We start from the raw sequence: 27,157 nt of genomic DNA on the forward strand, positions 1-27,157 counted from the left end.
TTGATTGAGTATCCTTTTCAGATGAAGATTTCCCTCTTCTTGAAGCTGCAAACTGAAGGAGGATAGACACTTGAGACTCATTCATATTTAGACATTTGAGATTCATTGTTCTGAAATCAGAAGGATGTTCTTCTCCCTCAGATACGGTGACCAACATTATGCTATTACTCTATGGTGGACTCATCAGATTCATTCTTAGTCACAAACATTAAAAAATCCTGCATACCTTTTGCCATTGTAAATATCTGATTACTCCCACATCAATAAAATACAAGCCGTGATTTGTCCAGACATCAATGCTTCCTCTCTTTCTTACTGTCATATTCAAAAATGGGGTAAACTTTAGATAAATAACTTTTATTTTTCCTTTGTTACTGATATATTTCTAATTAGTCATATCCACTATTTTTCTCTTGGCACATTTTTATCAACTTCTATCTTTCTAGCTGTGAAAGATATGTGGAGTGTTTCCTATAATTCTGTGGTTATCTTTTCCTGCCTTTATTACTTTCTGTTTCCTTTTTAGTGATGAAGAACCAAACAGAGGTGGAACAATTCATTTTGTTGGGCCTGGACAATATCTTGGAGCTTCAGTATATAGTCTTTGCATTTTTTATGCTATTATATATGGCCACCTTGGTAGGGAATGGAGTTATTGTTATTGTAATTTTTACTGAACCTCGACTTCATATTCCCATGTATTTTTTCCTTGGAAATCTTTCCTGCCTTGACATCTTCTATTCCACAGTAACTGTTCCAAAAATGCTGCAAGGATTTCTTTCAGAGCTGCAAACTATTTCCTTCAAGGGTTGCATGGTCCAACTCTTTTTCTTCTACTTCATGGGTGGTACAGAAGGCATTCTCCTTGGAATCATGGCCTATGACCACTACGTTGCAATATGCAATCCTTTGCGTTACACTGTCCTCATGAGAAAAGAGGTTTATCTCCTGATGGCAGCAGCTGCCTGGTCCACTGCTTTTTTCCATGCCTTGATGCATGCAGTGGTGACTGCTCGCCTTCCCTTCTGTGGACCAAATCTAATTGAGCACTTTTTCTGTGACATTAAGCCACTGTTGAAATTGGCCTGTGGCAGCACATACCTCAACCTCATGCTTCTCAGTACTGTGACCAGTTGTGTTGCTATGGGCCCTTTTATCATCACAGTAATTTCCTACTTCTACATTATTACTTTCCTTCTCTTCAAAGTGCAATCCCAGAGTGGTCGACAGAAAGCCTTCTCTACCTGCGGATCCCACCTGACTGTGGTGGCTTTAGTCTATGTTCCTGTGTTATTTAATTACATGCTTCCCACTCTGGGTACCTCCTCTCAACGAGAAATGATACTAACTCTTATATATAGTGCTGTTACCCCAGTTTTGAACCCACTTATTTATACACTGAGAAATCAGGAGGTTAAAATGGCAATGAAAAAGATTCTGGGCAGAAAGATTTTCACATTTTGGTGAAAGAAAAAGATGAAAACCTACTCAATCCATGATAGTTCGTTATGACAAGTGAAACTTGTACTCCCCCCAAACTTGGTGCCCTTCAAATGAACCACCTTTGTTTGTTTCAGACAGACAGATACTTTATTTTGGTCATTGACCCATAAAAATACATTCTATAGAAGAAACAAAACAAAATTATCCCCTAACATCAATAACTGCCAGCAACCATTTGTAGGTGAAGCTTGCACGTAATATAGCAGAATTGTGATACTTTCAGAGAAATGCATTTGTTTTGATTATTTAACAGATAATACAACTGGTGGATAAGGCTGCTGTATAGAGAGAAGAACTGTAGCAGTGGTATAGTTAAAATCCATGCAGGGGAACCATCTTTGCTTTACTTATCTCAATAACACATTAATGTATTTAATTAAGTAATTTTAGGTGCTTAGGCTCTCTTGAAATACTCCGTTGTTTGTTTTGAATTTCCTGCCAATGAGCTATTTGGATACTAACTTTGCTTTAAGTACATCAAGCATCAATGCTTTTTAGATCCCCCCTCCCCCCCCAAATACACTTGGTAGGTTAGCTAGACATTTGCCCTGTCTTCAGAAAAGTGAACTTAGCCTTTGGATCCAAAACACCTAGACTCAAGGCTTCCCTGTGGAGCACACCTAGTTGGTGATTTTGCCCATTTTTTTTCAGTGGACAGGGGGGGGAGAGTAATGAAATTGATTTCAAAAATTACCAAGGGGGAGAGGGGGATCTGAGATAATAGCTATTTCCTATTCTTCAATTTCAAAATACAAAGTTTCACTCATACTTTGAAGTTCTTTGCTAATTCCTCCTTCTAACCTGGCCCACCACAAAAGGTTGGCATTGAGGTTCAAATGTGTCCAGAGGTTCCTCATGGACTATGCTATGGAGTGGTTGTGGTGGGACTTATTGTATATGACTCTCCATACAAAATGGCCAGAAAAACAAAAGGCTATAAGATGCATTCTAGTGAGATTCATGTTGAAAAGGGAAAAGGTCTTTCCTTCAAACTGGCCAGAAACTGGATTCCCACCCCACCCCCTTTTTTTGGATATCCGTCAAAGTCCTTCCTTCAATTTTGCAGCCTTGGCTGGGGAAGTGCATGGCATGTCCTGCAGTAGATATTGGGTATGTTCTTAATGAGTATGGTTCATAGATTAGTACATTTATTTGCAGTCCTTAATACTACTCAATATTTTAATTCAACCTTCACAAGATATAAACTACAACAGAATCTCCAGTTTTCACTATCAACACAGAACTCATTTGAGGTACCATTTCAATTCCTTGGGGTGGGTGGGGGTGGGGAAATCTTGGCTGTTAAACATATAGGTAAATAGGTTTAATTGGTTGAGCAAATTGTTTACATTCTCAGAATCAGAAAATGTATCCCCACAGTGTTTCATGGATTGTTCTGTTTTTCCCCAAAGACAGCCAATAATGCTTTCTAAGCCAAGAATATGATGCAAATTTACACATCATTGAAAATATATAATCTACTAGGAGAGTATATTTTTGTATTCTCTCAAAATGCATGAAATTTATCTCCTGACTCTTAAGTGATTCTTATCTTCAATTATTAATCTTAACTGAGCAAAAAGGGTCATTAAGGTATGAATTATCTGAATATTAACAGAAATAGATATCAGATATGGACATATTATATACAGCATTTATTCAGGGCATCCATTATTTCCTTTTGCCTTTGAAATGCATAGATAGTTCTTTAAGATATTTTAACAAGTAATAAATCTGATGAAGAGCACAAGAGGAGGGGGGAAAGGGGTTCTTCAATATATTCCTTCATATATTGTAAGTTACTTTTGCAATTGTCAAGATCACAGCATATTATTTGATCCTGTACAAAATGTTCTGAGTTACAATTTATCTTTGGCTGTGGTTTCCAGGTGTTAACCTGGCTAAAGGTAGCATTTTTCCTCCTGTTATGGTTTCCATCATAAATCAAAGAGTAAAACTAGGAGGTTCCTAATCAGGGCCTGTCCAGTGTAAATTGATATTTTGAGCTAATGGAATTGGAGTGGAGAAAAACGGGATAGCTAAATATGATTAAAAATAAGTAATAAGTAATAATAAGTAAGTAATAAGTCTGATTAGATATAGGGAATACATAATTCCTTGGAAAACTCACAATAGTTTACAGAAAAGTGTTAATAGTTTCCCATTCAGGCATTGAGTGTACCCTATCTCTTTTAAATTCAGTAGTGGCATTGTCTAATCACTTCTACGTCTTTCATTTAGACTTCCTGGCTGCTTTTGAAAAGATATATTGAGCCATATTCTTTACCTTAGCTTTGCTGACACAACATCTGTGGCCCAAAATAAAAAATACCATATCATTTGGTCTAGTCCAGCATTTTGCTCATAGTAAGACAATGGTTGGGCCCACAATAAATTGTACCAAATATTGCTCAATACTCCTTCAGCCTACTCTGCTATATTATTTAAACAGTTTGGATCCATATTGTTTCACAGTCAGTAAATATATGTTTTCTTATCAGGCTGTGAGCACCAGGAGATAATATCAGATGTTTGAAACCGTATCACAGCAACAAGTAGGAAGCACATTGGCACAGTTGCATTTAATCTTTCAGCTACTGTTCAAGGACAGAATAATAATTTGCAGCTAGGACTGTTGCCAGTATATTTTAGAGGTAGAAGAAGAGGCCAAAAATGAGTTCTAAAACATTTTAGCTAAGTGGGTAAAGTATCTATACCCAGGAGAAGGAATTGCTTGTGCTTTGATAAAGCAAGAGGGAAGCTAAATAGGAATGACTGACCATTCTCCTTGGATGTAAATGAAAGGTATTTCCCAACACTTGATAACTAGAATGGTGGAAATTTGAAAAGAGACTGAAAATGATTGTTTCTGAATTTGGCACATTTAGACGTTTTAACACCTATGGCATTAAAAACCAGAGGACAGTCTTCTTCATCAGAAATGACCACCAACATTATTTTATCACTACATGTTGGACTGCTCATAGTCATTCTGGCTAACAAATGTTAATAATGCTTGCATGTCTTTTGCCATTGTAGATTTCTTATTTTTCCAAAATCAATAAAATTGTAATCCCAATTTATTCAAATAGCTACATCTTTTCCTTCCTTCCTTCCTTCCTTCCTTCCTTCCTTCCTTCCTTCCTTCCTTCCTTCCTTCCTTCCTTCCTTCCTTCCTTCCTTCCTTCCTTCCTTCCTTCCTTCCTTCCTTCCTTCCTTCCTTCCTTCCTTCTACTGTCCTTCAGAATTCGGTTTCTTTTTTGATAGAAAACTTAGTATCTATCCTTTGTTACTAATGGGTATCTGGTTAGTTAAGTTCAATTGCATTTTCCTTGTCACAATTTCACCTTTTTTTGGGTTTTTAACCTTCAACATTCCAGACAGCCTTTCCTAACTATGAATGGTTCTCTCTCCTATTTTATCACTATTTGCTTCTTTTTTAGTGATGAAGAACGAAACAGAGGTGGGTGAATTCATCTTGTTGGGCCTGAAAAATGACTTGGAGCTTCCATATATAGTCTTTGCAATTTTTCTGCTGTTGTATATGGCCACATTAGTGGGGAATGGAGCTATTGTCATTGTAGTCTTAACTGAACCCCGTCTTCATACACCCATGTACTTTTTCCTTGCAAATCTTTCCTACCTTGACATTTTCTATTCCACGGTAACTGTTCCAAAGATGCTACAAGGATTTCTTACAGAGCTGCAAACCATCTCCTTTAATGGCTGCATAGTCCAGCTGTTCTTCTTCTATTTCTTGGGTAGTAGTGAAGTCATTCTCCTTGGAATCATGGCCTATGATCGGTATGTTGCAATATGCAACCCCTTGCGCTACACTGCCATCATGAGAAAAGAGCTCTGTATCTTAATGGCAGCAGCTGCCTGGTCCACTGGATTTTTCCATGCCTTGATGCATGCAGTGGTGACTGCTCGCCTTCCCTTCTGTGGACCAAATCTAATTGAGCACTTTGTCTGTGACATCAAGCCATTGTTGAAACTGGCCTGTGGCAACACACACCTCAACCTCATGCTTCTCAGTATTTTAATCAGCTGTGTTGCTATGGGCCCTTTTATCTTCATACTCCTCTCCTACCTCTACATTATTGCTTTCCTTCTCTTCAAAGTGCAGTCCCAGCGTGGTTGGCAAAAAGCCTTCTCCACCTGTGGATCCCACCTGACTGTGGTGGCTTTACTCTATGTTCCTGTACTGTTTAACTATATGCTTCCCACTGTGGGTACATCCTCTCAACGAGACATAATAATAACCCTCATATATAGTGCAGTTACCCCCGTTTTGAACCCACTTATCTATACCCTGAGAAATCAGGAGGTTAAAATGGCAATGAAAAGGATTTTGGGTAGGAAGATTTTCACTTATTGATGACTGAAAATACTGAAAATATACTTGATCCACAATAGTTTATTGCACCAACTATATCTGACATTTTTTTAGATGAACAGCCTTTAGTCATTGATTGACTTATTCATTTTATTTTAATCCCCAGATAGATTGAGATGCCATATTTAAATTTTTAATGACTCTTATCTTATTATTCCTAAAGTCTCCCATTGAGCATCCTGACTGAAGGTGGACTTGAACATGACTCTCTTTGGCCCTAGTCTAATACGTTGACACCTATATGACAAAGACCCAACTATAACATTTGACTTCATCTTGTTAGATAACAATGGTGGGATTTTTAGTTCAGCTCTTCCGTTTGAACTATAAATGGTAAGTACGTATAAATTTACAGACTGAAACATAAACTCCAGTGATATAATAAACATCCAAGCAGTGTAATCATCATTGCTCCTTACTGATGTCAATATTATCTTTTGGGAAGTATATACAAAACATATGTCTAAACCAATCTCTCTTGAAATATACCTTTAGTTCTTTTGAATTTCCTTCTTGTGAATTGTTTGAGTGGAACCTTAGAGAGAGTTTCCAGTCAGCTGTATGTGGGAGTCTCAAACACTCAAGTGTTTGAGTCTCCCACATACAGCTGACTGGAACACTCAAGTGTTTGAGTCCATGGTTGCCCCAATGTTTTCATTCATTCATTCATTCATTCATTCATTCATTCATTCATTCATTCATTCATTTCATTTCTATCCTGCCATAATCCAAGGCGACTCTGAACCCACTGAGGGGTTCTTAGCATTCCATCCTCTCCTGCATGTTATTTATCATATCCATAAAGCCACTGACAAAACTCATATTTCAATTTGAATTATACTTTAGATTTATATTGCCATCCTGGTAATCTTGTACTGGTGTCTGGAGACTACAAGGAACAGGACTGGAATCAGATTAAACACTAATAGGGTAGAAGAGTTGTTTTTCTATAAACTTCTGGATTATTTAGAAACATCAGACTCAGTGGTTATTCTAAATGGCATTGACCTCCCAGTGAATAGTTAATTTGTGACTCTGGATCCTCCTGCACTCATATAAGGGGAGCTTTATCCAGCTCTAAACTAAGGTCATGAAGAACTTTATCCAGCTCCAACTTGTGAGCCAGTTACAGCCATATAAAAACAGGGAAGCATTTCTAAATATAACTCTGCATGTCAAGTTCAACCATATATAGATGGCTTGCTGAAGATTCTACTCCAAAGGGAAATAGAGGTTCATTGACTAGAGTGCACGCTGTTTTGTAAAATTTCCTACACTGTAGAACATTCCCCTAGCAGTATATATGGCTCTTACTCTTCTGATATTTCACAAGGCACTTAAGATCCCTCCCCCATTTTTCCTGTTTAACTTTCTGCCTGGGAATAATATTCTGATTGGCAACTTCACTTTTCTACATAATGTTATGTTACTTAAGTTTTACTTATTTGCTACTTGTACACTACTCAGAAGCTGTATGACTGGAGTGGTCTGCAAATGCATTTCTAAAGAAGAAGAGGGCGTGAGGGAGAAAGAGAGGGAGAGAGGGAGAGAAGAGAGAAGATTAAACCCTTGTAAATACATTTGAACTCTCTCTTCCACAAATTTTAATCCCATGCTGGGAAGCAAAGAAATAAACCTGTGTCTGGACAGTCTGAGGTACTGGATGATGAGAAACAAGCTCAGATAAATCCTAGGAAATTAGATATGCTTTTCATTCAAAAATATGTGGGCATCCAGAAACCATTATGGTGAGAGATGTCAGCATCTATGCTTCTCGGCTATGGAGACCATAAATTCCCTTTCCCTTGATATAGGTTTATTAGGGCAAATTATCTAAAAATAGATCAACACTTCATAAATGCAAGTAGACTTTTAAGATTCAGAGTCCCTAGCATACCAGCAAGTCAGATCTGGTATACCATCAGTACTAACTGACTTTTGCATTGTTCCTTCATCACTCTTCTTTTTCTTCTTTGTTCCCTAAGAATCAATATCATTTTTTCCAACATATCTAAAGGTCTTACTTTCCCAAGAAAAACAGCATGAAAGCGAACAATGACAAGGGAATAACTAGGGGTAGATGAATCTGTCAGTATTGATTGTTTCATATTTTCTAAGGAATTTAAATATGGAAAGATACTTTTGGCTACTCAGTATGGAAAGATCAGGAAAGGTTGGGCAGGTCATAGATACTATGCTTGCATGGATACCCATGCCCATAACATACTTTCATGTCTCACTAGGTGAAATTAAATAAAGTCTTGGTTCTACAATTGCACATCTCTATTGAAAGATTTATATCTTGCCTCTTCCTTATGACTATCCATAAAACTTCCTCCACCAATTTTTCAAACTGCAACAGTATTGTGAAATGATTGGGCTGACAGTGACTTCTTCTAAGTCTCCTAATAAATTTCCATAACTGAGTGTGTTAGATCAACACTTAAACCACTGCAGCACGCATATTTTGCACTTTTTTACACATACTTCTATCGTCACATAAGAATCACCTAGAGTACTGCCTGCTAATTTTCTTTTTCTTTCATTTATATGTACTGCACTATTAGCAACACTTTCTCAAAATCCACAGTCATGTATTAAATATATCTGAAGGGTGAGTTTATCATTCCATTAATGCTTGGAACCCTGCCCCCCCCCCCACACACACACACATACAGTATATAGTCTTGAGTAACAGGTGTAAAGTGTAAATCTGAGAGATGTGCAATCAAAAATAAATGCACATTTCCTAGTGTTACTTTTTTAAATTGATGAATAAAATATAGCAAAATAGATATGACATACAGTAGATATAAAACTGGCAAGATCTGGCAGGAGAAAGTTACCACAGCATCATCTTTTTGATTTTGAAGTTATCCTGAAAACATCTTAGCATTGTTCTACACTTTCCCCACTTTGTCTTCATGATTCTTGACTGTCAAGCATGTTCAGTCCTTTTCCCCAGTTGACGCTATGAAAGTCATTTTCGAATGGGAGTCTGACATACAGACTCCCAATGCCCAGGTAGATGAATTATATCCAGGTCTAAATTGAAGAATGGGGATGGGTAGGTAACTTTTTTCTCCAAAACTGGCCAGAGACAATGACAACAACAACAACTCCTCTTCCTCTTCCTCTTCCTCCTCCTCCTTCTCCCCCCCCTTTCTGGATTACAATATGCCCACACTACTTTGAATCCTGGACTGTACAATGACTATTGAATTTGCTTGCAGTTGATGTAGGGGATCTTCTTCAATGAGTGCAATTTAGAGATTAATTAATTAATTGCCAATCCTTAAGACTACTGAAAATGTTAATTCAACTCTAACCAGATATGGACCATGATAGTGTCTCCACTTTTGATTGCTGATAAGGAAGAGATTTGTGGCCCCCTTCCAGTGCCTTGGGGGAGGGGGGAGTTGGCCATTAAAAGCTATATTTAAATAACAATCAGTGGAACAAATTGTTTACATTCTCAGATTCAATAGATATATCCCCACAGGAACACATTGCTTCATCGATTGTGCCTTTCTTTTCCCCAAAGTCAGCCATGGATGTTTTATAAACCAAGCACATAATGTAAAATTACATATTAGAGAGTATATATTCAAATATGAGGGTTTATTTCTTGCATCCTATCAAAATCCATGAAGCTTATTTCCTGCCTCTTAAGTGATTCTTACCCTCAATTATTAGTGTTACTTATTGGGCTCATTAAGGTATGAATTGTTTGAATATTTAACAGAAATAAAGATCAGACAAAATATTTTATTCATAGAATTTCAATGTGATCCATTATTTCCTTCCCTCTTTGAAATGCATATGTATTTTTAAGATATCTTCATATCTGATAAATCTGGGCAAAAAGAACAATGGAAGAAAAAATGGAAAGCTCCCTATGATAACATACCAAAACACACACACACACACACACACACACAGAGTAATTTATAACATGTATCTGTATGGTATATTTAATCCATATTAGAAATTCAGAACAACCTGATTGGAGGAAAAGTCCTTCTGAGGCTTTCTGCTAGGCTACCAAGAAAGGTAATTTTTATTGTGTATTTATATAAAATAAAAAAAAGCTAATATCCAGATTGTAAGTTAGACTGAGAAACTTCATATATTTCTGCAGTTACCATAGTCGCAGCACATTATTTAATCCTCTGTTAGGGTTTCTGGGCAAAACTCAGCCACGTGTCTTTTGTTCATTTTCCCCCCTTCAATGTGCAGCTTCATAGGCTGCAGTAACAATAAACAGTAGGAACTTTTCTTCCATTTTTTTGTATTACCAAACAAAGATTAACACTGGAAAGTTCCTAAACAAGTCCTGCCTAGTGGAAAATACATATTAATGTTGTGTTTGAGATGCAGGCAGTACTTGTCATTGGGGCTCTTGGAGTTTTTAATATTATATTAGTAATTTGTATCCATTAAGAAATAAGAAAAGTGAGTCCATCCCCATTCTGTCATAGAAAGTCTTATGAGACACACTGGCAGTGATCTCTCATTGGGCACACTGAGGCATATTTCACATGAGGGAAAAGTGCTAGTTAGTAGCTAGATTTGCACAATTTGGAAAAGACAATAAAGCTTACGGTGTCTGAATGTAACACACATTTAGGCATTTGAGCTTCTGGCATTCAGTTCAAGACCCTACCCATCTGTTTCAGAGATGATTAGAGGTTCAGTCTTTTTAACAGACATTAATAATGTGTGCATATTTTGCTAGTGCTTGCTGATGTAGAACTCCAATTCCTCCTACATAAATAAAACTGTATTCCTCATATATCTGGATCCTGTGCCTTGTCTCTTTCTTTCTACCCAGATATAGGCTTCTTTTTAGACACACACACGCACACTAATCTCTCCTTTGTTACTGATATTAGTCAAGTTCCATTATTGTTCTCTTCCAACAGTTTTACTTTGTTAGAGCCTTCAAAGAAAAATATAGCTTCTTTTAAAACTCAAAGTTGATTTTTTTTTTCTTTTCCTTCATCATTTTCTGCTTCCTTTTTAGAGATGGGGAACCAAACAGAGGTGGAACAATTCATCTTGTTGGGTCTGACTAACAACTTGGAGCTTCAGAATATACTCTTTGTAATGTTTCTTCTATTGTATTTGGCCATCTTAATAGGGAATGGAGCTATTGTCATTGTAATTTTAGCTGAACCACACCTTCACAGCCCCATGTACTTTTTCCTAGGAAATCTTTCCTGCTTTGACATCTTCCTTTCCACAGTAACTGTACCAAAGACATTGGCTGGATTACTATCAGAAATGCAAACGATTTCTTTCAATGGCTGCATAGTCCAATTATTTTTCTTCCATTTCTTGGGCAGTAGTGAAGGTATTCTCCTTGGACTTATGGCCTATGACCGCTATGTTGCCATATGCAACCCCTTGCACTATACTATCATCATGAGAAAAGAGGTCTGTGTCCAGATGGTAGCAGTAGCCTGGTCCACTGGTTTTTTTCATGCCTTGATGCATGCAGTGGTGACTGCTTGCCTTTCATTTTGTGGTCCAAATCACATCGAGCATTTTTTCTGTGATATCAAGCCATTGTTGAAACTGGCCTGTGGCAGCACAAAGCTCAACCTCATGCTTCTCAGTATTGTGACCAGCTGTGTTGCTATGGGCCCTTTTATCATTATTGTTCTCTCCTATCTCTACATTATTATTTTTCTTCTTTTCAAAGCACAGCACAAAAGAGGTTGGCAGAAAGCCTTCTCCACTTGCGGATCCCACCTGACTGTGGTGGCCTTACTCTATGTTCCTGTGTTGTTTAACTACATGCTTCCCACTGTGGGTACCTCATTGGAACGGGACATGATAATAACTGTCTTATATAGCACAGTTACCCCAGTTTTGAACCCACTTATTTATACACTAAGAAATCAAGAAATTAAAATGGCAATTACAAAGATTTTGAGGAGAAAAAGTTTCAGGTTTTGGTGAAAGAAAATGCTGGAAAGATATTCCATCAATGAGAGTTCATTCTTGTAAGCAGATTGTATATTCTTCCCAAGCCTGGAATTCTCCAAATGACCTGTAGTTGTAGTAATAATAGTTGTAGTAGTAGTAGTAGTTTAAATTTATTTGATATGTTGATGTCCCCTCCCCCCCCCCGTTATATATAGCTCTCCCTTAATTTTATCTCTATAATCAAAATAGTTTGAGTTACTTTTAGCTGAAGAAGAGACAGTGACTTACTTTGGGCCACCTAATTACCTTTTCTAGATGAGTTTTGATTTCATAATGGAAACCCCTAGTCGTGAAACACTTATTGCCTCATTCACCAGATTGAATGAGAATAGTGGGATGTTGTGTTCACCATTTGCCTTTGTATTACAAATGATGGGTAAGACTGCTTTATAAGCAGATTTATAAGTTGAAAAAATATTGCAGTGAATATCCCAGCAGGAAAACCATAATTGGTCATTACTTATTGAAATTTGTCCATTTAGAAACATAATAAATGTAATGTTTAAATTAGCCATTTTTGAAAAACTATTTTGGCTCTTTTTAAAGGCATCCTAAGGAGCTATTTGATAGGAATCTCCTTTCAGTGAAAATCATAAAGCTGATTTGTAAAAAGATTTCCCCAAAATCCACATGCCCTGTTAAGTGTAGATTTGAGTTAGATGATGGATACAAATCACTTGAATTTATGAGCACAATTAGTTGGTGATTCTCCCTCTCTCTGTCTTTCTCTCCCTCTCAGACAAAAATGGAAATGAAGAAAAATGGAGAAATAAGGGTGTTTTTTTTTACTATTTCATTTTTTCCCATTTCAAAATATGTTTCTCTCATAAATTAAAATAAAATATTTCTTAATGGAAACATGCTAGATCTAAATCAGAAACACAGCATTCCTGCCTTTGAACTGAATTCATGTAAATATACATTCATATGTATAAATTCAAATGTGCATGTCTTTGGATAAAATGTCATCTATCGTAAGTTTCAGCAATACACTCTATAATATTTTTAAAAAACTATAAACAGTACACAGTGAGTTCCTTGACAGAAAAAACAGAATGGTCAAGTAATATTTAACTTTGCTTTAATTTTCTGTCTATTTTCAGCTTAGTTCTCTACAGAAAGTCAAGCTTTTATTCCACATTCATAAAAAAGATTTGTGATATAAATAAATAGACTTCAGGGGTGCATAACATTTGAACCTCCTGAAATTGCTGCAGTACAACACTTAGTAGCACCCAGCCAACATAGTAAAGGATGTTGGAATCCATGATTCTGAACATAATGGAGAGCCATTTCTAAGGAATACAGGTTATTAGGGAAGAGATCCAAACCACAAATCTCTTACTGAGGCTCCCTTGCATTAGGTCATTTACTGGATTGAGGTGAGGTGTTATCAGTATGCTAACACTCAGTTATACATTCCCCCAGCCTCAACCAGACTGGTGATGCTGCAGTAGACTTAGACTGGTGTCCAGAGAATGTAAGGGACTGAATATGGAGAAAGGAATTCAGATTGACACCTAGCAAGTAAGATATCTTTCTTTTCCACAACTATGTGGGGTTTTTGGAAATTCTCCTCATGGGTGATTACAAGAATTGTGGTTCTGCATCCTATGGAGGGCCATAAATTCCCCTTCCCTCAATGGATCTTTATTAGGAGAAATGATCTGGAAGTAGATCAGAGTTCTATAAATCCCCTTCCCTCTATGAAACAAAAGCTAGAAGGAGGCAAAGCAAACAGTATCTCAAATAAAACAGCCCAAAACAAAATGTGTTGGAAACTCCATTCTGTTCCATTCAGGCCTGAGAAGAAGCATGCGTGTGTGTGTAGGAGGGGGGGGGAGAGATGTTTCTCCAAGACAGGCGAGACTCTGGGTGTTGGTTTGTTTTTTACAGATCACAATATGCACACAGTACTTTGCAGCCTGGGCTATATCACGGTCATGGGCATGTCCTGCAACAGATGTTCAGTACATCTGCAATTAGTATGTTTCAGAGAACAATCATCCTTTGTCTGCAATTATTCATTCCTAATCCTTTATAAAGGTAATTATCAAACCAGATATGAATTATTAAAAAAAATGATTTAAACAGATACTTGGATCTGAATCCCTGGCATACAGAAAAATATACTTCCTCTTGGAAGAAGCAAATAGTTTTTGAACTTGTTTACTGCAAAATCCCAGCCCATGTTGTACAGGAAAACAGAAAGTCATGGCTGAGGTTGAGGAGGATTTTCTTGACTTAGATCTACAAAACAATAGCTCTACAATCTCATATAACCATTACAGACAGCTTGAAATATTCTTTATGCCACTGTTAAATATCTTTATAAAATAAAACTCTTTATGTCTTTATGTTCAGCATAGAGGGGCATTCACATCAGTGAGATCTAACATCCTATCTCAAAATGAACAGAGGGAAGATTCAGCAATATCCCTTATAAAGTATACCTATGCATGTGCTTAGACACAGATTCAGAAAATTTCACATGTACAGCTGAATTCTCTTTTGTACCAAGTCATGCACTCAGAACTAATTTGCCCATTTAGTTAAAATGAATGGGCTGGCTCCAGTCAGAAAGTATTTTTTAAATCAGTAGATTAATCAGATAAAAATGCATGAAAGAGAAATAAGCAAATTTAATTGATACAAATTGAACACATATATCCATGTGTACATACATTTTGTGCCATTGCAATAATAATTAGAAGTTGCTGGATCTGAATTACATATAAAAGGGAATAAAGATTTAACATGCATCACAGCATGTGAAGTCTGTTTTTCATAATTCTAGTCTTTTGCCATATTACTTCTGTGCAGTTCCCTTCAGTTTTTATGTATATTTGTGGGGGGGGGAGGTAGGTATGACTGTATATCAAATAAATTAAAAATATATATAACAGACTCCTTGTTTTTATTGTCAGTAAGGAAAAGATCTGTGGCACTATTTCAAGGCCTAGGAAAAATAACCTTGGTCATTAAAAATATACTAAAATAGCATTAATTGGTGGAACAAATTGTTTACATACTTATATTCAGTAGATTTTTCCCCATAGGAACACGTTGTTTCAAGGATAGTTCCTTCTTTCCCCTTGTGGCAACCAATAATGTTTTGAAAGATAAATATGTGATGAAGAGCCACAAATCACTGAGAATATATTCCACTCTAATGATTTTTTTTTTTTTTTTGCATTCTATTTAAATACACACAGTTGAACTCTTGCCCCTTAAGCTTTACTTACCTTCAGTTTTCATTCTTGACAGGGCAAGAGGTGTTCTTAAGGTATGAATTATCTGGATATCTAACAAATATAAATTAACTATAAGCAATGAATTTATTCTGGGGATTCCTATTTGATCAATTCTTTCCATCCTTGAAATGTACAAGTAACCTTTTTGAGATGTCTTAACAACTGATAAATTGAGGTAAAGGTCCAAGTAGTGGAACAAATGGAATACTCACTATGATAACGTATCAAAAAACTCCTACACTCATTAATATATATTATGTATATTATATTTGTTGATTGGAATGAACTAGGCTTTCAAAAGAATCTGAAGAAAGAAAAATCTGTCTGAGACTTTCTGCAAGGCTATCAAGACAGAGACTCCTTTCAGGAAGCAAAGAAGGACTTTTATTCTCTCTCTGTGTGTGTATGTATGTGTTTAAGAATTAAAAAAAAAAAAAAGTTTATACTATCCAGATTACCTCTGCATCTTAGACCAGACATACATTTCTGTAGTTATCATGGTGGCAGGATTTTAATAAAAAATATATGATGTTTTCCCAAAGAAACTGAATTACAGTCTATTTTTGGATGCAGTTTTCAGCTTTAAACTAAGCTAATTGTTATATATATATATATATATATATATATATATATATATATATATATATCTTATATATTTTGTATTACTAAGCTAAGATTAAAACAAGAAATGCCCTAATCGAATCTTCTTCCATGTATTTATGTATGTATTTTATTACTAGTGTTTAAACACACACACACACACACAAGAAATCCCAATTCACTACAGAAATAGAAAAACAAAGGATAAACAAAGGATAAAGAAGAGAGGAACATAATGAATAATAATAAGCAAAACAGGAAAAATGAACCATCTGGTCATATCAAGTATGTATAAGGTATTGAACAATATACTTTATGTAGAATATATGATATTCTACCACAATAGAGAGATTTTTTTCCCCTTTCTAATTTCAAATTTCCATATAGTATAAAATACATGTTAATACTTTATTTGAGTGTCAAGAAGCTCTTAGTTTAAAAAGTCATTAGAACTCCTGGATTTCTGAACTTTATGAATTTAGGAATATCTTCGATTGCTGTTTATTTATTGTTTTGAGCTAATGGAAATGTTGTGGGAAAAAGGGAGATGGTTGCATATGACCAGCTAGTAGTACCCTATTATTCATTGGAAAGCTCACAGTAGTTTATATCAACATTTTCATTAGTTTCTTATGCAACAGTTAATACAAGATTAAATAGATTAGATTTAGATTCTAGCTACCATCACTTCTTGGAAGATATTTATTATTTATTTAGGATTAATTGTTATATTGTATTTTTAATTAATATTTACCTTTTCTGTAAAGCGCCCAGAGTTATTTTCTAATGAGATGGGCAGTGACAAATTTGATAAATAAATAAATAAATAAATAAATAAATAGCTAGCCAATTCCTTTTTTTATTTCAACAGCAGTGTTGCCTAACTACTTTTAGAACTTTTGTTAAAAGTTGTGGATGCTTTTGAAAAGATGTGCTGAGCCATATCCTTTATCCTGGCTGTGCTCCCAAAACATGTGAGCTCTAAACAAAAAGGACGGTTTTATGTAGTCTGGATTTTGCAACATGGTAAGACAATGGCTGCCTTCCCACAACTGAAAATATCACAAAGTGCCCAAGTATCATTTCAGTATACTCTACTCTGGAGTTTGTGTTGTCCTGTGACTTTGGTGTTCTTGTTACAAATGTTTTATTACCATGCTAGTTAACAACATCAGTACTCTGGCATGTGGAAGTAAGGTTACCAGCTCCATGTAGGATGTGTGAGTTGTTATTTTCCTTTGATTGGGATGCTATTTTCTGATCTTTATTGTTTTGATTAAGTGCAGGTTCCTATTTATCTGGATGTGAATTAATAGGTCTCTGATAAAGGAGGATATGCTCTAGGTTGTTTGCCCCTTTCTTTGATTACATGGGAGGTGTGTGTATACATGTGCATGTACACACACACACACACACACGCACATACATACACATATACATATATATTATTTGTCAGAGGCCTAAACTTTGATTAACTTAGACTGCATTCTTATACTAGGCTTGACCTAAAAGGTTTATAACTTCCCACTTAAAATGATAGTTGAAATTCTCTGACGCTCTGAAATTAATGAACTGTCATCCTGTCTTCTGACTGCTAACGGATACTGTTGATGTGTTCTGCCAATCTTCTACCTGTTTCCCATACATAGTGGTTTTCACAGTAAATGACTCTTGTTTTGTCTTCTTGGTAACTGGGTTTTTGAGTTTTCCTAGGGTGCTTTGGGTTGTTGTTGTTATTGTTGTTTTGTTAGTTTGTGGTTATAGTCATGGGAAGAGGTTCTAATTACCTGTCTGGGGCTTCTGAGATGTTTTGATATATGGAAGTGTTATGGTGTTTTGTTTTGCTTTGTTTTGGTGAGTTCTGCTAGTTGTGCTGTGGATAATTGAGTGGAAAGATACTTTTTATACATTTGTGTGGGTATTTCCTGCATTGGAAAATGCTCTATAGGTAAGCAGGAACCATCACCTGTCACCACAAAAGCACCAAAAAATAGCTTGCCAATCAAAGAAGAAACATTGCCCCAATCAATACATCCTGTCCAAATCCATACAAGACTGACTGGACAAGGGACTGTATATAAGGAGTCCACACACCTCACTTCCTCATGACAGAGCACAAATGACATTAACTGGTAATAAAATATTTTGAAGAATAAAACCAATCTCAAAGAACACCAAGAACCCAACAACTCATCCCTGAGGTACATATTTTCTCAACTATTTCTACTCATCTGTGTTGTATGAGCTCAGTCTGAAAGAATCCACTTTGTTTCACACCTGGTAAGTATATTAATTCTTGGAAGGATTAAAAGCACAGGAGATAATGTCAGGTATGTGATACAATACCACAGCATGGACCACCACTGAACCAGTGGAAAGCATATGGGTACAATTACAGCTTACCTTTGTTCTATTGTTGAATGATTGAACAACTGCCATAGGTATAACTTTTACTAGTACTTCTTAAGCTACATTTTAGATAAACAGGTAAGATGTATATCACCTGTTATGCAGGAGAGGAAACCTCCTGTGCTTTGATAAAGCAAGACAGAACTGATTGACTATCCTCCTCAGATTCAGATATTTCCTTGTGGTATCTTTAACTGTGTGATAAGATCCATCTGTCTGTCACCACCAAAAGTAGTTTCCAAGAGGGCCACACAATCAGCAAGCTATAGCAATTATGAATTAAGAAAAGTGAGGCTTATCCTATTCTGTGGGAGGAAAGTGTGGATGGGGCACTTAGGCACTGATCCTAATTGTGATAGGCACAATTGTGAAAGTGGGAAAGACAGTAAAAGGTATTAGGTTTGCATTTGACACACATGTAGATCCTCCAGACTCATGGAACTGAATTTGGACCAGCGTCCTTCTCTTTTACAGGTTACACACAATATTCTATTATCACTATATGTGGACAGGACAGATACATTGTTGCTAACAAATTTAATAATGTCTGCATAACTTTTGTCATTATACATCTCTCAATAATCCTACTTATATAAAAACTACTTACTCAGTTTTGTTTGCACAGCACACTGTACAACCTTTTCTTTGGCTCATTTCAATGCTTTACCCTCACCAGTACTAGATGGGAAGTATAGTAAGACTCCATTCACAGAGAGATGTCATCCTTGTGGTCAGAATGAACCTGAGACCCTTTTTCTACTGTGTCACTAATTTACATGTAGATATACCTTTCCCATCCCCAAATGAAAATCCAGTCTCTAACATGGGAAAGACAGTGTGTTTCCTATTTGGAGATTGGGACCCTATTAGCCCAAGAGTTTTTTGGGGGGGAGGGGGCTTGCCATTGGCAGTAATTAAATAAATTTGATTTAGTCTTCAATCAAGTACAACATTTATTAATATTGAATGGTTATCTATCTCCACATTTATGACTTTCTGTTTCCTTTTTAGTGATGGAGAACCAAACCAAGGTGGGACAATTCATCTTGTTGGGCCTGAACAATGTTTTGGAGCTCCAGTATATAGTCTTTGCAATTTTTCTCCTGTTGTATGTGGCCACATTAGTGGGGAATGGTACTATTGTGATTGTAGCTTTAGCTGAACCTCGCCTTCACAGCCCCATGTACTTTTTCCTTGGAAATCTTTCCTGCCTTGACATCATTCACTCCACAGTAACTGTTCCAAAGATGCTGGCTGGATTTCTAACAGAGCTGCAAACCATCTCCTTCAATGGCTGCATGGTCCAACTCTTCTTCTTCTACTTCATGGGTGGTACTGAAGGCATCCTCCTTGGAATCATGGCCTATGACCGCTATGTGGCAATATGCAACCCCTTGCGCTATAATCTCATCATGAGAAAAGAGATCTATGTTGTAATGGTAGCAACTGCCTGGTCTACTGGCTTTTCTCAAGCTTTGATGCATGCAGTGATGACTGCTCGTCTACCCTTCTGTGGACCAAATCAAATTGAACATTTTGTCTGTGATATCAAGCCATTGTTGAAACTGGCCTGTGGCAACACACACCTCAACCTCATGATCCTCAGTATTGGGACCAGCTGTGTTGTTATGGGCCCTTTTCTCATCATACTCCTCTCCTACATCTATATTATTAGTTTCCTTCTTTTAAAAGTTCAGTCCCGAAGTGGTTGGCAAAAAGCCCTCTCCACCTGTGGATCCCACCTGACTGTGGTGGCTTTACTCTATGTTCCTGTGTTGTTTAATTCCATGCTTCCTACAATGGGTACCCCATCACAACGAGATGTGATAATAACTATCCTTTACAGTGCAATTACCCCAGTTTTGAACCCACTTATCTATACATTGAGAAATCAGGAGGTTAAAATAGCAATAAAAAAGAATTTTGGGAAAAAAAATACAATTTGGTGAAAGGACATGCTGGAAAAATAACCCATAGTGATAGTCATGGTTCACTAATAGAAACAGAATATGAATTGTTCCCATGATTAGAATTTTTTTTTTTTTTGGTATATTTATTTTATTCATCTGATAGATTGAGGCCACTTTTTTTGTTCACCTTATATGTGGCTGTCCCTTTATTTTATCCTTGTAATCATAATAGTTTGAAGTAATTTTAACTGAAAAAGAGAAGAGTGAGTTGTCCAGGGTCACCCAGTAAGCTTTCCTGGGTGAGTTTTATTTATTTATCTATTTATTCTATTTGTATAGCTATCCATTTCACTTGTACATGACTTTAGGCAGCAAATAAAATAAAATAAAACACATAAAATACACAATATACAAAAAAATAAAAATAAAAGACATTGCAGGCGGGCATCATCCAACTTATTATCCACACAGCCAGAAGATGGGCTTTGTCCCATGCCCTCGGCTCCATGCTTGGGGACAAAGTCTTCCCAAGCCTAATTCAATACCTTTAACACTGCTCCACATTTGGTGTCCTGTAATACTTGTCTTCTCGCTCACCAAATTAAATTAGGGTGGCAGGATATTTGTATTTTCTTTCTTTTTTCTACAAATAGCGGATAAGATTACTCTATAATTTGTAACCTGCAGCAGTAGTATAATTAAAATGCAAACAGTTAAATGATAATTATCTATTCCATCGAAATCTGTCCATTTTGAAATAAAATAGAACTATTTGAACTAGCTTCTTTCTAAACATTATTTTAGCTCTTTTCAGCTAAATGGGCTATTTGGATGAAATCTTCAACTTTGCTTTCAGTGAAGTTCAAAAAGCTGATTAATAAAAAGTCTCCTCCATTCCCCCAGCAAAATTTACATTAGCTGTTAAGTTGACAGAAACATTGAGTTAGACTGGGGATCACTTGGACTGGAGGACAGCTTAAGAGAACATTTCTTTGGTGATTTTGGGGATTGGTTTTGTTTTGGTGGAAAAAAATGGTAATAAAACAAAATCAAAGCATTGACAAGAAAAATGTTTACTCTTTCTTTTTCTCCTTTTTCACTAGTCTATTAAAGTAAAATATTTCTTAATGGAACTGTGCCAAATGAAAACCACAAATATATCCCTGCTTTTGTATTGAACTTTATGTGGAAAAATGCTTTTGTATGTTTAAATATCTTTCCCTCCTACATCACTGACATGAATTTTCAGTTTACCAGTTTTAGATAAATCTACATAACTGCAAGCTGTTCAATACAAGAAGTTGGAATATGCTGAATTTGGATGGACATTGCCAAGTTATTTTTAAAGAGTCAAGGTTACTTTAAAGGAAACAACTGAGCTGGGTTTTCTGCTAGTTTTAAATCAACTGCAGAGACTGTAGCTTGTGGTGATTATCTATTTTTCACCTAAATCCATTGGATTGAAAAGAGTGTATCTTTTCATAAAAAGTCACCTATCTCAAGTTTTGAGAGACAATTTGGTATGGTGGTTAAGGCAACAGGCTGGAAACTGGGAGTTCTAATTTTGCTTTAGGCATGAAATTAGGTGAGTGGCTTTGGGCCAGTCACTCTCTCTCAGCCCTAAGGAGAAGGCAAAGGCAAACCACTTCCAAAAATGTAGCCAAGAAAACTGCAGGGAGTAGTCTGGCAGTCGCGAGGTGTCAAGATTTACTTGAAAGCACACATGGACGTGCACACACCCACACACCAACACACAAAATTGCTCTCAAGTTTTAACAATCGACTATATACTACAAATAATATAAAACTCTATTGATGGTGCACCTTGAGTTCCTTAAAAGGAAAAAGAGAATGCTTGTGTATAAATTGTTTCAAAAAATATTAAAAATGATTGATTGCATATTTATTATTTCTTTGCAAACAATTTGTTGGATAAATTATGTGTAAACTAATGCCCCTCTGAATTATTCAAATGCCCTCCAGGAGGTGGTATCACCCACTTTGAGATCACTGCTCTAGATTCTGTATTACTGTAATGGAGGGGAGGAAGCATTTTTTGGGCTCAATGATGGAAAAGGGTATATCAGCATTGTTGAACACTAAATATGACACTATCAATTTTCATGTTATGCAAATCTAAAATGCCTCAACTCAGACCAAAAAAATTGCTCTTTGTTGAGAATGCTATATAGATGTTGTTAGAAATAAGATGCTATGGATTGTTCTTTAAATAATGACAGAGGATGTATTCTGAGTTCGTTGTGGTATAACTAATCCCTAACAATATTTGCTAGTCCTATTCAAACAACTCTGCTATATTATCCTAAAAATTCGGTGTTGGCAAACTTTTACTGCATAGGAGCTATACCTAGCCATTTTTTGGATAGGTGGGGGTCACCATAGAAAGGTTGATCTGGCAACTTCAGTGGAAATATCTTTTGCTTGTAAGTGAAGTGACATTTTGCAAGAGAAGATTTACAGAGTTTGTGCTTTCTGCTACAAAATGTCAGGCAATTGTTTTGCCATGCCACTCTTCGTGAGTATAAAATGATTATTTTATATTATGGCCTATAGATTCAGTTGAAGAATAAACATATGCCTAGTTCTCCAACAAAAGTTTTGATTCGTTTATTTACTAAGTGATTGATTGATTACTTTTCCAAAGAGTTATGTCTTCACATAATGTCTCCCTAATATGATAATCTGAGACATAATATGGTTGTTTTTTCTCAGCCTGATTTTTCAATCATTCATTTGTTTGTTTTCTTGGCTGTCTGTGGTATTCTCAGAAGTCTTCTCCAACACAAAAGTGAGAAAATGCCAATATTCCTTCTATTCTGCTTCTTCCAAAGTCCAACATTTGCTTACATGAAGTTCATAGGAAAAATCATTGTCTGTAAATTTCTGATTTTCACAGGTGTAGGCACATCCCAGCTTCTAAATATCTTTTTCAAGGCCTTCGTTGCTACCCTACCAAGTCCTAGTTTATGAATATATCTTGATTTCTGGTTCCTGTACTGTTGATAGCTTCTGCCTTTTAGCATCAACTATCTACCATTTCAGTGTCTTCATTGTCAGTTCTAAAGCTGGCTACTGTACATGTTGCCATTGGTTTGTTATTCTTTATATTTAATCATTGTCCTGGATAGTTGTTTTTCTTTTTCTTTTTTCTTTTTTTTATTGTGCTCCTTGACTTTCATTACAAGAGGCTGAAAATCTGCATTTTCAGCTATCAGAGAAGTGTCATCAGCATAGGGCAGGTTATTGATGCTTTTTCCTACAATTTTAAAGCTATACTCCCTTTCTTCCAATCCAGCTTCCCTCAATACATATGCCACAAAAAAAGGTCTAACCTCTCCATTTTGGAAAAGTCTTTTCTTTAATTAATTAAAAAAAAAAGTTACAGAATATATTTCACTTTTGCATAGATGTCATAATACTTTAAAAAACAGAGAAAGTATGTGTAATTTGTTATATCATTAAATGAGTATGTGGTATATTTAAGTGACTTACATCAACTTGGTAAATTAATTCTTGATGGATTGTTTGCTTCCTTGTTTTTTTCATTTTTATTTTGTCTGGTTCGGTATTATATCTTAATAAATAATTAATTTGTTGGATGTATGTATATTATCACTTTTTTAAATTCTCTTTTTGTATATTGATTTCTCTGTATTTTTTAAAAAAGGAATAAAATTAGAGTGACAGACAAGGAGACAGACACAATGCAATAAGTGTGTTTAACCATTGTGATCTTCTTGCCATGCTTTTACTGAAATGCATATGGAGAACATGTTTGACTTGGACCTTGTTTTCATCTCAAGTGTTTGGATGCTAAGGATAAAGAACCAGTTAGATATTACTGCACCAAATTTTCTATATTTCCCTTTAGAATTTTTTTTTTTAATGAGCCATTTTGTGATGTTTGAATGAGTCCTGAGGTCATGTTTACTTAGAAATGTGATGCATTCATGTTTACTTATTTGGGAAGATGAACTACCATTCATGCATCACAATTGTAGGAAAAGACGGCCTGACGCTACATTTACATATCATAAAATAATTGAATGACATATTAAACCACTCCAGCTAATTAATACAAATGTCTACACAATCTCTTTACCCTTGTCCTAACCCCACTTGGTGTTTGAAATCTTGGTTATAAGTTGTTTCCAAATTCTCATTACAGTGACTGTACCAAATTTACTTGGAATATTAAATAGAGGAGTAATCACCAAACATAATTAAAAACCTAATGGAGACCAGCAGAAGATCAGCTGAAGTGGTTTAATGTGTCATTCCTATTAATGACTTGGAACAGGTACAGATGTCATTGGAAAACTCCACATTTACTTTAACCATCTTTTCTTGAACAAGCAAGGAATACTGCAGATAAGTAAACTAATAAAATCATGTTTAAGCCAAATTTGCTTTTTTTTTTTTTTTTACAGAGACTCCTTTAATAGAAGAAAATAAACTTTTTGCATAAAGAGTGAGTTGGACTGGTTTATTTGATATCTCAAAAGTGGTAGCTATCTTGATTCATAAACTTCCTTCTTTATAACTGATACATAGAGATATTTTATACAATCATTATTAAGGGTTGTTTTGACCGTACTATGTAAGCTACCTAGAGTTCCTGTGGTGATTGAGGAAGCATATATATAAATAAATATTTTAAAATGCAAAGAATTAAAAACTCAATAGAGAGGGATGGTAAACAGTCCGTGTTTAATAAGTTTCTCATTTGTCCAGCTATAGCTTTAAGATTTATTAGCAACTCCACATCAGTATTCATATGCATTTTAAACATTTCTCATATGGAATTTTTAAATACAATTTGCAATAAATTTCCCTAAAGCAAACAGTATTATTTGCTTTCAAATACATTTAATAATGCTATCTCCTAATAAATACATTGTTTACAGATTTTTCTGAACTGTATCTATATTGGAAATACAAAAGTTCAATTCAATTCAATATTCCATGTAAGTTAATTCTAATTTTATATCTGTTAGTTAGCTGTTTTCTCAGCACTTCTGTTGTGATAATTATCTCTGAAGCTGAAACATCAGGCAAAAGATACACATTTTTATCTAAGTATTATTGTAAAAGAACCAGTATGGTCTAGCATTTAACTCAAAGGATTGAGAGAAAATTTGTCTTGGTCCTGCCCTACCCAGCTGGGTGTCCTTGCAGCAAACATTCTCTCTGAGCCACTTCTTAAAATGTTGGCAAGAAAATTGCACAGATATGTCCCCATACTCACAAAGGGTCAGAGATGGCTCAGTGCACCATAACAACCTCAATCTTAACAGAGATGAGTCCAATCTCATGATTGAATAAAATAAACTTTCCAATTTAAGGTAATGTATTAGAAAGTGGGAGATGGTTACATAAGTATTTATATCCTATGCCTGCTTTCTTACTTTCCTGTCGAAATTCAAAAATTGGTAGATGTACAGTTCATTCTCCTTAAAAAAACAATAACCTCTGACCAAAAAGTCTTGAAAGAGCAACTTTGATGTCTTTGTTTCTCATGCTGTAGATTAATGGATTCAGCATAGGTGGAATAATGGAATAGGTTATTGTTATAAGGAAGTCAGAATGTGATGAACTGTCAGCTGTAGGCTTTAGATAAGCAAAACAAGAAGTAAACAAAAATATGGAGAAAACAACCAGATGTGGTAAGCAAGTAGAGAAGGCCTTTTTCCTTCCTTGAACAGAAGGAATTTGCAGTACAGCAGAGAAGACATGCACATAAGTGACAACGACAAAGGCAAAACAACCAATTGATAATGTAGCCCCGAAGATTAGAACTCCAATTTCAGTTACATATAAATCAGAGCAGGCAATCTTAAGTAAATATGGGATTTCACAGAAGAACTGGTTGATAATATTAGAGCAGAAAGGAGTAATAAAAGTGACAATAGTCTGTAATGAAGCATTGAGAAGGCTGGCAGTCCATACACTGCCAACCATTTTGGTGCAGGCCTTCCTGTCCATTATCATTTCATATTGTAAAGGATTAAAAATGGCAACATACCGATCATAGGCCATGACGGTAAGGAGGGAAACATCACAGCTCAGGAAAAACAAGAACAACAAGACTTGGGCAACACATCCAGAATGAGAAATAGTCCTTATCTTCATCAGAGAATTAAAAACAGCTTTGGGGATAGTAACTGAAACTGAACCAATGTCTTGCATGGCTAAATTCATCAGGAAGAAGTACATGGGTGTGTGAAGGTGGTGGTCACAAATAACAGCAGTGATGATGAGAAGGTTCCCTGTTATGGTCATTAAATACAGTATCAGTAGTATAACTATGTGCATAACCTGTAGCTCCCAAATTTTTGAGAATTCCAAGAGAAGAAACTTAGAAGTGTCATTATCCATTCTTAATAACTAAACCTCTAGATGAAAAAGGAAAAAGAATTGTTAAAATATTTCCTATTCATTAATGTTTGGAGTGATTTGGAAAGTACTGGATTAACATTTAGTGAAAGTTATATTAAAACTTGGTTCTCCAAATTTATTAAAACATTCTGAGTGATAGCATTATGTAATTTTGTTTGCTTAAAGTTCAGGAAGAATCTGATGACTCTTACAGATATTTAATCACTGTCAAGTCTTATGGCATTATTTTATAGTCTTGAGCTTAGAGATATTTGAGTTTCTTTGTTTAATAGCATTTTCTAACACTACTTTCATCAAAACTGGGAGTCTTGAGCAAACAGATCGTTTTTATCAAGTCAGATAAAAGCTGCTGGAAGTTGGATTTGAATCCAGGTATATTCAACCATATCAATGTGACATATTAGAAGTTGTTATCTCCCTCCTTCCCTTTCCCTTTCTTTCTTTTCTTTTTTTTCCCCCCCCCCAAACAGTTTCTTCATCTTTAACTGGTATAGTTCAGGCAAGTATAATATACTACTGTTATTTCAATGTACCATTAATACACAAATACTTATTTTCATAGAATGAGCTTTGATTTTTTACAGGAATCGCTCTGGAGTTATATACTTGAGTTCTGTAAATTCAGCCTGACTCAGAATTACCATCTCTGCTAAACTCCTTTCTTTTAT

At 35.7% G+C, this 27,157-nt stretch overlaps 4 protein-coding genes and 1 pseudogene across 4 annotated transcripts; 4 read left to right on the forward strand and 1 right to left on the reverse strand.

Moving 5' to 3' along the window:
• The first annotated feature begins 528 nt into the window (after positions 1–528).
• LOC103063199 (olfactory receptor 12D1-like) lies at positions 529–1,467 on the forward strand. Its single transcript, XM_007434979.1, has one exon. The coding sequence runs from the start codon at positions 529–531 to the stop codon at positions 1,465–1,467; it is 939 nt and encodes a 312-aa protein (XP_007435041.1).
• Positions 1,468–4,948: 3,481 nt separating this feature from the next.
• On the forward strand, positions 4,949–5,884 carry LOC103062958 (olfactory receptor 12D1-like). The gene has a single exon (XM_007434978.2). It carries the CDS (start codon positions 4,949–4,951, stop codon positions 5,882–5,884), a length of 936 nt encoding a protein of 311 aa, XP_007435040.2.
• A 5,046-nt stretch (positions 5,885–10,930) lies between these two features.
• Positions 10,931–11,869, forward strand: LOC103062719 (olfactory receptor 12D1-like). The gene has a single exon (XM_007434977.2). The coding sequence runs from the start codon at positions 10,931–10,933 to the stop codon at positions 11,867–11,869; it is 939 nt and encodes a 312-aa protein (XP_007435039.2).
• Positions 11,870–19,172: 7,303 nt separating this feature from the next.
• On the forward strand, positions 19,173–20,062 carry LOC103062479 (olfactory receptor 12D1-like; annotated as a pseudogene).
• Positions 20,063–25,544: 5,482 nt separating this feature from the next.
• Positions 25,545–26,468, reverse strand: LOC112541472 (olfactory receptor 14C36-like). The gene has a single exon (XM_088143099.1). It carries the CDS (start codon positions 26,466–26,468, stop codon positions 25,545–25,547), a length of 924 nt encoding a protein of 307 aa, XP_087999225.1.
• Between the last annotated feature and the right edge of the window lie 689 nt (positions 26,469–27,157).

The sequence above is a fragment of the Python bivittatus genome, unplaced genomic scaffold, assembly GCF_059951505.1.
Source record: "Python bivittatus isolate LINGU-HERP-01145 unplaced genomic scaffold, Pbiv_v1 ctg000470_np1212, whole genome shotgun sequence".
Classification (NCBI taxonomy): Eukaryota; Metazoa; Chordata; class Lepidosauria; order Squamata; family Pythonidae; genus Python; species Python bivittatus.